The sequence below is a fragment of the Oncorhynchus gorbuscha genome, linkage group LG09 (assembly GCF_021184085.1).
Source record: "Oncorhynchus gorbuscha isolate QuinsamMale2020 ecotype Even-year linkage group LG09, OgorEven_v1.0, whole genome shotgun sequence".
Taxonomy (NCBI): Eukaryota; Metazoa; Chordata; class Actinopteri; order Salmoniformes; family Salmonidae; genus Oncorhynchus; species Oncorhynchus gorbuscha.
The window spans coordinates 52,862,779-52,879,261 of NC_060181.1; the positions used below are offsets into that span (position 1 = coordinate 52,862,779).

General features: G+C 43.3%; 1 protein-coding gene across 4 annotated transcripts in view; it reads left to right on the forward strand.

Moving 5' to 3' along the window:
* Positions 1–16,483, forward strand: part of LOC124043750 (collagen alpha-1(XVIII) chain-like) — a 190,766-nt gene that overhangs the window by 110,356 nt on the left and 63,927 nt on the right. For all 4 annotated transcript variants that reach the window (XM_046362676.1, XM_046362673.1, XM_046362674.1 and 1 more), the window contains 3 exons: positions 4,883–4,966; positions 5,552–5,611; positions 6,168–6,236. In XM_046362676.1, coding sequence (XP_046218632.1) covers positions 4,883–4,966; positions 5,552–5,611; positions 6,168–6,236 — 213 coding nt within the window. The remainder of the gene's footprint in view (positions 1–4,882; positions 4,967–5,551; positions 5,612–6,167; positions 6,237–16,483) is intronic.

Below are 16,483 nucleotides of genomic sequence, written 5' to 3' on the forward strand. Positions count from 1 at the left end.
TACCATACCAGACTTTGATTTTAGGCCATGGCTTGACGGCCAAAAATTCTGGATGCTTCCGGAAGCTTTAGTGCATGTGCGGATCATGTTCTGCGCATATTCTCAATGCATAGAGAACAGGCTACTCAGATGAATGGTGCTTGTGTAATAAAGTTGGGTCAAAGCTGTATCAATGTCTACAAGATCACATAATGATCACAGTATTCTACCTAACAGAACCGAATATAATAGCATAGTATAACGTTACTGTAAGACAAAAACACCACCACATTTAATCAAGAATGATCATTCTTAAAGCTCCAATAGGTTATGCAACTCAATATTAAGGTGTTCTTAATGATTTGTACACTGTGTATATCAGTGTCAGGGGCAAGTGGAATCAGAAATGAGACTGATCAGATTTTCTGTTTTGAACAAGAGAAGTGCATGTCCTCACAGCCAAGCTGAGTCGGGCGTGTGAAACGGTAACAGACGTGCCTGGCTAATATCTAATAATAATAATTATGATAGATGTATTTTATATAGCGCCTTTCATTATACAGATACTCTCATCCGCCCACAAACAAAGTACATCCTTTTTTATTTTTTTATTTTACAAATGTATGATTTGTATGATATGATTGCCCTCAATTGGCCTGCTTTAAATCAAAACATAAAAGTGGTCTAACCCTGACCATCCACCTTCTTAAACACCAAGTTTAATTATTGGACTTCACAGTGGGGGAGCAATAAGCTCCAGCTGGCCCTCCCTGCCACCCCTTGTAAGTCCTGTAGCTGACCCTTCGACCGTCGCTATGCAGAACCCAGCACAAACTGACAGGTGCCCTTGTAAGCAGAGGGTACAAGCAGACAGAGGCTCTGAGCACTAAGCACCAGTGAAACAGGTGCCCCGCTGACCAGGCCAGTTGGTCTTTATTTCGTTTTCAATGCATTATTATCGAAGGCTGTTGCTCTCTCGTCATGCAGTAGATTGTAAGGTAACACTTTTAGTTTAGGGATCACGTAGTGGGCACCAATTTGCAGTTAATGTGTGTATAAGTAACTAATTCAACTAGCTCTCACAGTTTAATGTCAGAATTAGACGTTCATCCATGTTTCTCAAACGTTAACAACTTTCTATCGCAGGATTCGAACTTGCAAACGTTGGTCCTGGTTGGCCCCTAAATGGGAGACCAGATGCTGCTGAAAGGGGTGTTGGAGGGGGCCAGTAGATGGCACTATTTCCTCTGGTTTAAAAAAATACCCCAATGCCCCAGGGCAGTGATTGGGGACGTTGCCCTGTGGAGGATGCAGTCTTTTGGATGGGACGTTAAATGGGTGTCCTGACTCTCTGTGGTCACTCAAGATCCCATGGCACTTATCGTAAGAGTTAACCCCGGTGTCCTGGCTAAATTCCCAATCTGGCCCTGATACCATCACGGTCACCTAATCATCCCTAGTTTACAATTGGCACATTCATCCCCCCTCCTCTCCCCTGTAACTATTCCCCAGATCTTTCTGTAAATGAGAATGTGTTCTCAGTCAATTTAACTGGTAAAATAAGGGTTAATAAATAAATAAAAGAATCAGAGGCAGATGCTTACGCCCATCCGCTATCCCCGTCCACAACGCCCTAGCAAAACCAACTTGAAGGTAACAGCGCTCACTGTTGCCCCTCGTGGCTGGTTTCCTCATTGAAAACTGACTCGTATCACGGGTGACTTGGTAAGCTAATTAGGCCTTTATTCTGTGCTATAACAATTGACAAAAATATAACTGCAACATTCAACCATTTCCTGATATGAACTGAGTTTCAGTTCATATCAGGAACTAATTATTTTGAAATGAATTAATTATGCCGTAATCTATGGATGTCACAACTGGGAATACAGATATGCATCTGTTGGTCACAGATGGTTTATGGTAGAGAAATGAACATCCAATTCTCTGACGGACATTCCTCCAGTCAGCATGCCAATTGCACCCTCCCTGAAATCTGTGGCATTGTGTTGTGTGACAAAACTGCACATTTTAGTGGCCTTTTATTTTCCCCAGCACAAGGTGCACCTGTGTAATGATCGTGCTGTTTCATCAGCTTCTATATATGGCACACATGTCAGGTGGATGGATTATCTTGGCAAAGGATAAATGCTCATCAACAGGGATATAAACAAATTTAAGAGAAATATGTTTTTTTGTGCAGAAGGAATATTTTGGGGATCTTTTATTTCAGCTCATGGGTCCAACACTTTACATGTTGTGTTTTATATTTTTGTTCAGTATACATTCAAATCTGTAAACGCTAAGATGAAACATTTAGAGAATGGACTGGGATAATTGTTCTTTGAAAATTAGATTTAAAAAGTTAAAATGGGAACAGGTATAGCATACTGAAACACAGACGTTGTACATGCCTTTTGACAAATAATGCAGTATTGAATCCCCCTTTCTTTTTTTCTTTTTTCACAAACATATATATTTCTGTGCTGATTCATGACTTCTCAGACAGTATCGTAATTGGATTTTTTTACTTGCTGTCTTGTAAATTTAGACGGTCAGAACTTGTCTCTGACTAAATCGAGATAATTGGATGATTTAGGTAAAACGTGGTCAGGGGGAACAATGATCGTTTTAGTGTGAATGGGCAATCCAATAACCTCAAGGTGAGGGAGTTGTCTTTTTGTGCTTATTGACACAGAGCGATAGAGACATTAAAAAAGAGAGGGGCAGAGGTTAATTTCATGTCCGTGAAAAGTTTGTAGTGGCTCGCCAAACAATTCAGGCTCACGGTTGATTGATTTTGCTGAGCAATTATTGGACACGTCTTCAAGTTCAAATCGGGGCATCGGAATGCTCAGAGCAAAGTCCCAAATAGCACTCCTTTGGCGTTTAGACAGCTCGGGCCATCTGTCCTATCTTGGCAAGACCAAATTAGGAGATTTAAACAGAAGTATTTGGCCAAATGTCAGGGCATAGTCTATTTTTCGTCTAAGCTGTGTAAAATGATTTGTTTCCTCTTTTTAAGACCGTTGTTAGAGACTTGAAGAGTTGAACCCTTAACCCTGTAATCAGAAAGTTACAATTAATTACCTTTTGAGAGGAATGTAGCCATTCAAGTCAAATTTAGATAGTCCATGAGATTGGTATTATTGATTGTTTTGACATATGTTAAAGCTATACATTGTTTGTTGACACAGGCTCAAATTACAATAGAAACATAAATAATGGCGTAATACAACCATGATAAGTTAAATTGCACCTGCTACCAGGACCGGAAGTAACAGGGGAAAATGAAAAGGCACTTATCCTGTACAGACTGGAGATAGCTTCATAGTGAAAAATGTGCTAATCAAATAAATGAAATACATGTCTTTGATAGCTACTTAGGGACATTGAATGCTCATGAAAACAACTGTGGGCGTTCATCGAAAGAGAAGCTCATAACTAAGAGAGATTTTATCAGTTTAAAACAGGGGTCTCCAACAGGTCGATAGCCCACATATGAGTGGCTCGCCAAACAATTCAGGAAGTATATACAATTTTTAATGTTTTCCACCGCAAGCTGTCATAAACAACTCTCACAAATATCAGCTCCAGGCTACTATCTAATCAATGCAACATTGACATTATCCCACCCCTATTTAGCATCTATTGGCTTAAAAAGCCAAACCTAACACTATCTGCTAATTAATTTCCAGCAATATTGCCCCTGTCTGTGTGTTGCGTGCCTTGTCTGTAACTCGGTGTGTAGCCAGTTGATGTGATAAGTCTTGTGGGTTGACAAAGACTTTCCCCAAAACCTTTTCAATTAACTCCAAGTTAGGCTTACCTGGCAGAAGTATATCATGAGCAAGTATTTAATTTGTATATACTATTTGTTATTTGCAAACTTTGCCATGGAATGAGCAGCAGCAGTAAAGAACCATTGCTAGGTCGGCACATTAGTCACTCGCTAGATGCACAATTAAAGGGTCAGATGCCCAGGAATTATCCCCAAAAATCGAAATATGTTAGTTTTCTTCCAGACCTAAAAAAAAAATGTGTCTTCTGATCAGATTTATGCATTGACACGGACTCAAAACATCCAATTTAGCTTTTCCTCTATGAACAATTGTCATTTGGAGAGTGAAAAACAAAAAAGATCTACAACCAGGAAACTTTTAACAGAGAATACATAATTTGGGAAAATATGAAACATAATTTGGGTGGGGGGGATTTTATAGGGCCCCCTTAGTTGTTTATTAACTATTATTTTACCAGGTATATTGGCAGGAAATGGTGCACTACTTTCTCCTGTACACTTAAGGACCTAGGGAAGAGTGCCTATTTGAAAGCTAGGGGAAAAATGAGTAGCTCTTGACATTTTTTAGCTCGTGACATCATTTTATAAAGTATCTCACATTGCTATAAAAGGTTGGAGTCCCCTGAATTAATGGGAGTCATTGAAAGAGGCTATTGTGATGGCGAGTTTAATGGACTAAGACCACGGAGGATGACAGAGTGTCATATCAGAGGAGCCCTTTTCATTTCTCAACACTTGGGGCGGCTGTATTGAACCCCTCGGCTTCTCTCACGAGAGGGGGTTTTCCACCAGAAACCACCACACAGATCAGGGATGTATGTTTTAAGAGACAGGGCTTAAGAGGGAAGATAATGTGTGATGTGTTTGTTATTGTGTAGAGCAGGGCCGGCCAACGTGTGTGGGCTTAATGGGGGAGAAGAATGCTGACATGTGTACAGGCCATGTATTGACAACTGTGTGTGTGTGTGTGTGTGTGTGTGTGTGTGTGTGTGTGTGTGTGTGTGTGTGTGTGTGTGTGTGTGTGTGTGTGTGTGTGTGTGTGTGTGTGTGTGTGTGTGTGTGTGTGTCTGTGTGTGCTTCCCTCTGTATTTTCCTTCATAGGGGGTGATCGGGGAGCTGAGGGTCGTTGGAGACCCTCAGGCCGCTGAAAGACAGTGTGAAGAGGAAGGGGATGACTCGGATGCGGTAAGTGACGCTTGACCCGCTACCGATACAAAAACAGGTGCAACAGCTTAGTGCTTATACAGTTGTTGGCTAAGCAAGGTATAGGGAGGCTAAAACTTACAGTGAACTCTTGGGAACAAACAACCAGTTGTTTCTGTAGGAGTTGGATATGCTACAGTACATCCCCAAGCCCTGGGATGTGTAGAAATATTCAAAGTTGACATAGGTACACGATCTACACTAATTAAGCATATTTGTTTAATATGTGTCAGTTAGTAATACATTTGGCTTGAGTTGCATACGTTACATATTTTCGGCATAAATCCCATGTATTTCTGTGATGCATTACATGTTAGTTATCCATTTAGTATTAATAGCATACGTTAGTATGTATTAATAGCATACGCCTGTGTATTTCTGTGGTGTTTGGATGTTGTGTGCAATTAATGAATGAACATACCTCTTGATGCATTCACTAAGAAGGAAACAGGAGCAAACAGGCTTGACATGGGGAGGGACCAACCTGAACTTCTCCAATAAAAAACACTTGTTCTTCTTAGTTTCCGTTGTAAAACGTTTTGCTACGATTTGTGCCTCTCCTACCAGGCTTCAGGAGACGGCGGAAGCGGTGACGAAAGGATACCGGACGGGGAGAAGAAAGGATCGGTATGATCATTTGACAAACATTTTAGTGTTCACATTTGGTTGCCATCCACAAACAAGCACGTTCGTTCCATATAAGCAGTCCTATGTTTCCTGTTCCCTTTTGGGTCTACACTAATGGAGACCGTGATCTAAAACCAGGTTGTCTGTGATGTTTCAAAGTCAGAGTTCGAACAGGACGGCTTGACTATGTACTGGTTGTAGGAAGTTTGGAAATGTCGCCATATTTTATTTTTATTTTACCTTTATCTAACTAGGAAAGTCAGTTAAGAACAAATTCTTATTTTCAATGACGGCCTAGGAACAGTGGGTTAACTGCCTGTTCAGGGGCAGAACGACAGATTTGTACCTTGTCAGCTCGGGGATTTGAACTTGCAACATTTCGGTTACTAGTAAAACACTCTAACCACTAGGCTACCCTGCCGGGTTTTCACTACAATGTTGGCTCATAGTTGTTTTTGTGATTCCGTTGTAGGAAAATAGTTTGTGAATAATAGCTACATAATGAAGGTGATGGATCTCTCTCTCTCTCTCTCCCCCCTCTCACTTTCCCCCTTAGGGTACATCCATATGGGACGCAAAGATACGAAAATACGTGTTGGTTGAAGGTGTCAGGCTGACAGTTACGGTACGTGCTCTGAAATCAATTTTACCTGTATTTGTTGGCGTTCACCCACAAGCATGTGAAGTTTCACCTTTTGATTTGTCAGCACCGCTCTTTCTTCTCGTGAGCAGCCTATTCCTTATATACTGTTGTGCACTATGTATGGAACTATGTAGGGCACCCTATTCAAATGACACCCTGTCCTGTTCACTACTATAGTGCACTATATAGGGAATAGGGTGCCATTTGTGACGCAGCCATCCGCATCATTGGATTTTAAACATATGGTCAACATGGAAACCGAGTTATCTGTAGGGAGCTGGATACGGTATAGGGAGGTGGTACGTTGTGGGGAATGTATATAGCCCGGTTTCGCTGCGGCATATCACTTGGACAACGTCTTAAACTAACACAATCGTCTTCCATCTAGCTTACAAGGACTCCGTAATACCTCTGTCAGTGCTGTTGTAGCTAATACCCCCCCCCAAAAAAACATTTTTTTTTAAATAAGAAAATACTACACACAAACATTTTCAGCGGGGACCAAATTTTCAAACTACTGGTTATTTCTAAAAAAAAGTTTCTATATTTTCCCATAAATCTGTACTCTTAATTTTTTGCTCCTAAAATAAAAAATTGCCGATCCCACTGCAGTTCCCCAGCGACCCCAACTTTGAATACCACTGCTCTACAACAAGCAAATGTTGCAGCACAACCTCCGACCAACCTCCATACAACGCTGTGGAAGACTAAGGAGGAAACCAGATGTCTGGTCCAGGTCAGGGCGATGATATCTCCAAGGTTCTATTTTGTTATTTTGACTGCTTTCTCAATCAGACTTAAGTTGAGAGCACAGCAATAGAGAGGGATGCAATGGAAAGAGATGGTGGGGAATGTTGTGCCTGTAGCAGAGGTCTAAAACTCCCTTTTTGTCCTGCCAAGCCTTGTAGGTTCCACAGGGCTCTGGATGCATGGGCTAACTTTTAAGCCTTGTGCCACTTGACAGTGGGGCTTTCCGCCCACCAGACAAGTTTTTTTTATCACCGTATGGAACAGCTATGAATTTGGAGTATCATCTGTTTCATTACATTGCTTAATCTGTTGCGACGAGCAATCCCGTATCCGGGATCCTATTTATAGCCTCAAGCTCATTACCATAACGCAACGTTAACTATTCATGAAAATCGCAAATTAAATTAAATAAATATATTAGCTCTCAAGCTTAGCTTTGTGTTAACAACACTGTCATCTCAGATTTTCAAAATATGCTTTTGAACCATAGCTAAACAAGCATTTGTGTAAGAGTATTGATAGCCTAGCATAGCATTTAACCTTAGCATTCAGCATGCAACATTTTCACAAAAACAAGAAAAGCATTCAAATAAAATAATTTACCTTTGAAGAACTTCAGATGTTTTCAATGAGGAGACTCTCAGTTAGATAGCAAATGTTCAGTTTTTCCAAAAATATTATTTGTGTAGGACAAATCGCTCCGTTTTGTTAATCACTTTTGGGTATGACAAAACCCGAAAATTAAGTCATTACAACGTTAACTTTTTTCCAAATTAACTCCATAATATTGACAGAAACATGGCAAATGTTGTTTAGAATCAATCCTCAAGGTGTTTTTCACATATCTATCAATGATAAATAATTCGTGGCAGTTTGGTTTCTCCTCTGAAGAAAATGGAACGCGCATGGACCTGGAGATTACGCAATAATTTTGACGGCGGACACCTGGTAATGTAGTCTCTTATGGTCAATCTTCCAATGATATGCCTACAAATACATCACAATGTTGCAGACACCTTGGGGAAACGACAGAAGGTGCAGGCTCATTCCTGGCGCATTTACAGCCATAGAAGGAGACATTGGAACACGGGGCATTCAAAATCTGGACCATTTCCTGTATGAAATTTCATCTTGGTTTCGCCTGTAGCATTAGTTCTGGGGCACTCACAGATAATATCTTTGCAGTTTTGGAAACGTCAGAGTTTCTTTCCAAAGCTGTCAATTACATGCATAGTCGAGCATCTTTTCGTGACAAAATATCTTGTTTAAAATGGGAACGTTTTTTTATCCCAAAATTAAAAGAGCGCCCCCTATCTCGAAGAATTTAATGCCTGTCTGACTTCCGCTCAAGTTTGGACAAGCACAGACGGAAATGCAGACACTTTTCAATTGTGTGACTGACGGCAGGTTTTAGCGTGATTGATGGACTTGCAAGTTGTCATCGTCACATGGTGCACTAAGGGCAGGAATGCAGTCAAATCCGCACTGCACGAAAACGACAACATTGTTCCTGCACCATTAAAGGGCTGGTTATAAGTGTGCGGGAAGTGATGTTGACATGGAGGTTTACTTCCGTGCAGGTTGTATTGAATATTCCACCCATACGCTTAGAAATGTTGAGGGTAAAAAAAAAATTGGTAGGATGATCTACCTATTGTCAAGCTTAAGTCCCATTTTACAGTCATCTGGATGAAAGTGCATCTAATTTAATATTTCATTTTTTTAAGACCGCTCGTGACAGTGAAGTAAACATACTTCTTATTTAATTTACATTTCTAATTCAATTGAGTCTCGAAGCTCACGTAGACTCTGGGATTAGGCATGTGTGTATTCGGAGTGCGAATCTGCTCTTTGTGCCATCTTTACCTTTGTTTGCATCAACTTTGTGATCTAAATAGTTTAGTTCTTAGCACACAAGTTTCAATCTGCAAGTGCAAAATTGGGCTTGTGTCATCTATGGTTAAATCAATCACCACCCGGAGCCTCATCTATACCCTCTCTCCTCACTCCCACCTCTCAGAAATTATGAATGCATGGGAGTATAAGTGTGTGTCTGTTTTATTACATATATCCCCTTGGATCGCTCATATAACACTCACCAAGCCAAATGCTCCACATAGTTGACCTCAGGCCCTACAATAGGAAGAATGTTTGCCCATAGAGGAAACTGGTTAATGAAACAGTAAAGAATTCTGTACCTTTTCTTTCACATGCCCCCCTCCTGCTGTCTATCCATCGTCCCACCCAGTGTTCCCCTCTCACATTCCACTGGAGAAAAATATGAGACTTTTCACCTGGTGAAGAATGAGCTTAGAAAATGGGGGTGTTTGGTGTCATCTTCCTGAGTGGGACAAGTATGGAAATGGCCTCTTCTCTTCCACCCCTGCATATTCCCCTACCTCTAGAGCACTAGTGGGGATGGCAGAACTTTGCCAGTCCTTCCTTGTCTCTACTCCTTAACACACACACACACACCCAGACACAAACACACTGAAACACACCCACACACACTGACACACACACTCAGACACCAGCTCCTCCACTCTATTCTCTGACCCCTATCTGAAGAGCTGGAACCCAAAACGGGTCACATTCCTGTTGCCAGGCGTGTTCCTCCCAACCAATATAATTGCTGCCTGTCGCCATCCCATCCGCACCCAGTGGGAGAACGTACGCCCACTGTCTCGCTCACTGAGAGAAGAAAGAAAAGGGGGATGGGAGGGAGGGGAGTCCAGACAATTGTCTTTCTTGGCCCCTTGACTCTCTTACCATCCCCCTTCTCTAAGCTTGACACCTGTTATTTGATCAGCCCCCCCATGATCAATGTTAGTAGCTACCCTAACATTTTGCGGTGTAGTGAGTACATAAACTTATGCGGGGCACTACTACATATCTGCCCTTTTTATAGTTTTTGTCGTCAAGTAAACCGTTGTGCATGTTATATAACCTACATACGGACACTGTATTGTAGATGTGTGTAGGTATGGGAAAACATAGGAACTTGTGCACTATACAACTCCCTATACCCTTCAGCTCAACTCATTGTTGTATGTTCATAATGACCACAGATAAACGGCACGCCACCGTCAGAGCTACTTGCAACACCACTGTAGACACTACCTCACAGAGGGGGAGAACGTGTGTTTGCTTGGTCAGGGGTATTCATTTGTTTATGGTAAGCGAACCTGAGCAGTTTAACAAGGTGTGCATAAAAATGAAATTACATAATGACACCAGACACTGTGAGTCTGCCAACCATTAGCGCACTACCCCATAACAAAAATAAAATTTCACAAAACATATACATGCATAGCTCCTTAAACTACAAATGGGCTGCCTTTTTGGCAATATTATGGAAGAGGGGAAGCCAACATTGAGTATTTTAAGTACCAACTTTGTACCACAACATAAACATGTAGTTACATTTGGTTATTTTTGTGAGGGAACTACTGGTCAAATACCCATTAAGCAATACTAAGTCAGTTGGGAACTTTGAGTTTCCTTGGAGCTGAATATATTTTTGTTTTCATTCTCCCAGCAATTTGGTTGTATTATCACCCGATAACAATTTTTAACATTAACTTGGCTACATCCCAAAACATGAACTCCATAAATGTCATTGTTTTCTTTGTTCAAGAACAACAAATACTCATGTAACATTATTAGGGATTGTTATTCTTAGATTCTTACAAATAACTCAAGCATAGATCGGTAATGTTTTTGCTAATTTAACACACATAAATTACAGGGCATGAGACAAAAAGAATGGCACAGATTGACCTCGGAGACACCGTGTCGGTGTGGTGCCCTCCGTGAAAGTCGTGAGAGGACACATTTGCGCTGTGACTGATTGTCTAGAGGTGTTGGGCCAGCTAGCCTTGGATACTCCTCGACAGTCATGTTTTTCACCCGTGTTCTACCATTCTTCCGGGGTCCTCTCCTGCCTTGTCTTGCTGTGCTGTGTGGTGGAAGCTGGAGGTCGGGATCTGCTCCGTGACAGAATGTCTAGATGTGCTTGGCTTGCTAGCCCAGGATAAACCCCCCTTGGTAGACTCGCCACCTGCGATTTCCTGGTCTACAGGGCCAGCTGCTGCTGGTCTACAGGGCCCTCTGCTGCTGGTCTACAGGGCCCTCTGCTGCTTCACTGTGCGGTAGCCTACTGCAATGTGACTGTGCGCATTGACTAGATCCACACACCGGGTGAAATCCCTGTCAGCACACACCTTCAGGGCTATTGAACACACTGGGGTCCTAACTAAGGAACCAATGCTCGGGCACACACTTGGTTTCTGATTCTAGTAGACCAGTAGGCTACAGCTGAACATTTGTAGGGCATTTGATGTTTTAATTTGTTAACATTTTAATTGGTTGATTGTCTTTTTTTTCTTGCGAATTGTTAGATTCAGTGGTTTAAAATGGGTGTTTTTGTACTGCAAATGGTTTTAATTGCTGCTTATCTGGTGTATGGCGCATTGCATAGTCTGTTATCAAAAACAATCTCATCTCCTTACCCCAAAGATACCGCCAAACCCTACTTTGACTGATAGTACAGCAGATTTTATCTTTCAGAGAGGTTTGATTGTGTCACCATTTGATTCCTACTGTGACATGCTCATTAAACTTTCCCATCTACAGTGTTTGTTAAAAACTGTGTTTATTGTATCAGATTATTTTAAATCTTCTAAGTGTAGAGAGATTTTAGGAAGCAACCAATCAAGGTGTTTAATTATTCTTCTGCTCTTGGTGTCACGAAACATTCACCTGAACCCACTCCTATTGGCTATGGATGAACTTCCAATACATAGCTGGGGAAATCTTATTGCACTGTTTCAGCAAGGGCTGCCGATTTGAAGTTTCATTGTTGTTTCCGAACATGTAGGGAGTCGTGCCAGACCTTAAGATCTTGGTTGGGGGTCTGGGTATGTATGTGTTTATGTGAATATATGTAAATATAATTTGTAAAGGAAAGTAGTATGTATATCAATATGTATATGGGTGTGTGTGTCTATATTATTATGTGTATGTATATTTGTATTTTTACTGTTGTGTGTATGTCAGTGGGGGCAGCAGTGGGGGATGGTTGGGGCGGGGTAGAGTGGGTGGTGTCGGACAGCTGGAGATCATGTTTGTGTTTGCCGTTCCACTCCAGTCGTTGTCGTGGGCCCGTACTCCCTGGTTGGGGTGCAACCATCCTCCTGTGGTGTACGTGTGTATGGCTCGTTGGTTATGAGGGGCGGGCTTGTGGTGGTGGCTAGAATGGAATCAAGTATGTGGTTTCCCTGTGTTTGGTGCCATTCAGTTTGCTTCGTTTTGGCCACCTATTTTAAGTCGGATGGCATTGAGATAGAAGCTGTTTTTCAGTCTCTCTGTCCCAGCTTTGATGAACCTGTACTGACCTCGCCTTCTGGATGATAGCGGGGTGAACAGGCAGTGGCTCAGTTGGTTGTTGTCCTTGATGATCTTTTTGGCCTTCAGAAAGCACAACCCTCTGAAGAGCCCTGCAGTTTCGGCAGTGCAGTTGCCGTACCAGGCAGTGATACAGCCCGACAGGATGCTTTCAATTGTGCATCTTTAAAAGTTTGAGGGTTTTAGGTGCCAAACCAAATTTCTTTAGCCTCCTGAGGTTGAAGAGGCGCTGTTGTGCCTCCTTCACCACACTGTCTGTGTGGGTGGACCATTTCAGATAGTCAGTGATGTGTATGACGAGGAACTTGAATCTTTTCCCCTGCTCCACTGCGGTCCTGTCGATGTGGATAGGGGCGTGCTCCCTCTGCTGTTTCCTGAAGTCCACGATCAGCTCCTTCGTTTTGTCAACATTGAGTGAAAGGGTATTTTCCTGGCACTACACTCCCAGGGCGCTCACCTCCTCTCTGTAGGCTGTATCGTCATTGTTGATAATCAGTCCTACTACTGTAGTGTCGTCTGCTAACTTGATGATTGAGTTGTAGGCGTGCTTGGCCATGCAGTCATGGGTGAACAGGGAGTACAGGAGGGGGCTGAGCACGCACCCTTGTAGGGCCCCTGTGTTGAGGATAAACTCAGTCACTGTATCAGTGTATTTGTCAATGTTATTTTCAGAGGCTACCCGGAACATATCCCAGTCCGTGTGATCAAACCAATATTGAAGCGTGGATTCTGATTGGTCAGACCAGCGTTGGTAGTCCTTAGCAAGGGTACTTCCTGTTTGAGTTTCTGCCTATAGGAAGGGAGGATCAAAATGGAGTCATGATTTGATTTGCTGAAGAGAGGGCAGGGGGAGGGCCTTGTAGGCATTCTGGAAGTTGGAGTAGCAGTGGTTGAGTGTTTTAGCAGTGTGAGTACTACAGTACAGTCAATGTGTCGATAGAACTTCGCTTGCGTTTTGCTCAAATTGTCTTTGTTTAAAATTCCCAACTACAATAAATGTGGATATGTTGTTTCCAGTTTGCATGAAGTCCAGTGAAGTTCTTTGAGGGCCGTCGTGGTATCGGCTTGAGGGGGAATATACACAGCTGTGACTATATCCAAAGACAATTCTCTTGGGAGATAATACGGCCTGCATTTGATTGTGAGGTATTCTAGGTAAGGTAAACAAAAGGACTTGAGTTTCTGTATGTTATCACAATCACAAAACATACACCCCCACCTTCTTCCCGGAGAGTTATTCTTTCCTGTTGGCGCAATATACTGAGAATCCAGCTGGCTGTATGGACAAAGACTAGAGAGCCATGTTTCCGTGAAACCGAATATGTTACAATCACTGACAAAACAGTGTGTATCACAGGAGGGTATAAAATCTGAGTTTCTTTAGGCTTACGAAAGGAGTTCCCCAGGTCTGATCCTTTTTAAACTGTATATACATTATATAGGGAAGACTTGACTCTGCCAGTATCCATCTGTATGCGGGTGACACAATTATTTATCCTGTCACATTCTGTCACTAATATTGAGATGGCTTTTCAGGACTTTTGATGCCATTCAAAAGCAATGTTTCTGATTAGAAATTTGAGCTTAATGCAAGGAAAACTAAATGTATGGTTTTCACTTCACTGAAGGTAAACAGATGTAGTCACGTGCCAGGGCAGCAAATTGATAGGGTCAACTCTTTGGGATTTGGTTAGATGAAAATGAGTTTTAAACCGAACATTTGATAACTTGAAACTGAAATTGGGGGTTTTATTTTAAGAACAAATATTGTTTGTCATTGTCAGTCAGTCAAAGAATGTTGTTCAAAGCACTTTTTTGTCGGTGCTGGATTATGGTGAAATTATGTATATCCAGGTCTCGGCAAGTACCTTAAACTCTGGACACATTTATCACAAATACTAGATCACTCACGCATCACTGTGATTTGGATGCCATGGTGCAATCAGTTCAGGCTCCTCAGAGGAGGACCATCCTCCTCCGTTATCATTTTTATTTAAAACTATGCTAAATACAATCACGTCACCAAATACATTTACATTTACATTTAAGTCATTTAGCAGACGCTCTTATCCAGAGCGACTTACAAATTGGTGCATTCACCTTATGACATCCAGTGGAACAGCCACTTTACAATAGTGCATCTAAATCTTTTAAGGGGGGGGTGAGAAGGATTACTTTATCCTATCCTAGGTATTCCTTAAAGAGGTGGGGTTTCAGGTGTCTCCGGAAGGTGGTGATTGACTCCGCTGTCCTGGCGTCGTGAGGGAGTTTGTTCCACCATTGGGGGGCCAGAGCAGCGAACAGTTTTGACTGGGCTGAGCGGGAACTGTACTTCCTCAGTGGTAGGGAGGCGAGCAGGCCAGAGGTGGATGAACGCAGTGCCCTTGTTTGGGTGTAGGGCCTGATCAGAGCCTGGAGGTACTGAGGTGCCGTTCCCCTCACAGCTCCGTAGGCAAGCACCCATGGTCTTGTAGCGGAAGCGAACTTCAACTGGAAGCCAGTGGAGAGAGCGGAGGAGCGGGGTGACATGAGAGAACTTGGGAAGGTTGAACACCAGACGGGCTGCGGCGTTCTGGATGAGTTGTAGGGGTTTAATGGCACAGGCAGGGAGCCCAGCCAACAGCGAGTTGCAGTAATCCAGACGGGAGATGACAAGTGCCTGGATTAGGACCTGCGCCGCTTCCTGTGTGAGGCAGGGTCGTACTCTGCGGATGTTGTAGAGCATGAACCTACAGGAACGGGCCACCGCCTTGATGTTAGTTGAGAACGACAGGGTGTTGTCCAGGATCACGCCAAGGTTCTTAGCGCTCTGGGAGGAGGACACAATGGAGTTGTCAACCGTGATGGCGAGATCATGGAACGGGCAGTCCTTCCCCGGGAGGAAGAGCAGCTCCGTCTTGCCAAGGTTCAGCTTGAGGTGGTGATCCGTCATCCACACTGATATGTCTGCCAGACATGCAGAGATGCAATTCGCCACCTGGTCATCAGAAGGGGAAAAGGAGAAGATTAATTGTGTGTCGTCTGCATAGCAATGATAGGAGAGACCATGTGAGGTTATGACAGAGCCAAGTGACTTGGTGTATAGCGAGAATAGGAGAGGGCCTAGAACAGAGCCCTGGGGGACACCAGTGGTGAGAGCGCGTGGTGAGGAGACAGATTCTCGCCACGCCACCTGGTAGGAGCGACATGTCAGGTAGGACGCAATCCAAGCGTGGGCCGCGCCGGAGATGCCCAACTCGGAGAGGGTGGAGAGGAGGATCTGATGGTTCACAGTATCGAAGGCAGCCAATAGGTCTAGAAGGATGAGAGCAGAGGAGAGAGAGTTAGCTTTAGCAGTGCGGAGCACCTCCGTGATACAGAAAAGAGCAGTCTCAGTTGAATGACTAGTCTTGAAACCTGACTGATTTGGATCAAGAAGGTCATTCTTAGAGAGATAGCGGGAGAGCTGGCCAAGGACGGCACGTTCAAGAGTTTTGGAGAGAAAAGAAAGAAGGGATACTGGTCTGTAGTTGTTGACATCGGAGGGATCAAGTGTAGGTTTTCTCAGAAGGGGTGCAACTCTCGCTCTCTTGAAGACGGAAGGGACGTAGCCAGCGGTCAGGGATGAGTTGATGAGCGAGGTGAGGTAAGGGAGAAGGTCTCCGGAAATGGTCTGGAGAAGAGAGGAGGGGATGGGGTCAAGCGGGCAGGTTGTTGGGCGGCCGGCCGTCACAAGACGCGAGATTTCATCTGGAGAGAGAGGGGAGAAAGAGGTCAGAGCACAGGGTAGGGCAGTGTGAGCAGAACCTGCGGTGTCGTTTGACTTCGCAAACGAGGATCGGATGTCGTCGACCTTCTTTTCAAAATGGTTGACGAAGTCATCTGCAGAGAGGGAGGGGGGGGATTCAGGAGGGAGGAGAAGGTGGCAAAGAGCTTCCTAGGGTTAGAGGCAGATGCTTGGAATTTAGAGTGGTAGAAAGTGGCTTTAGCAGCAGAGACAGAAGAGGAAAATGTAGAGAGGAGGGAGTGAAAGGATGCCAGGTCCGCAGGGAGGCGAGTTTTCCTCCATTTCCCCTCGGCTGCCCGGAGCCCTG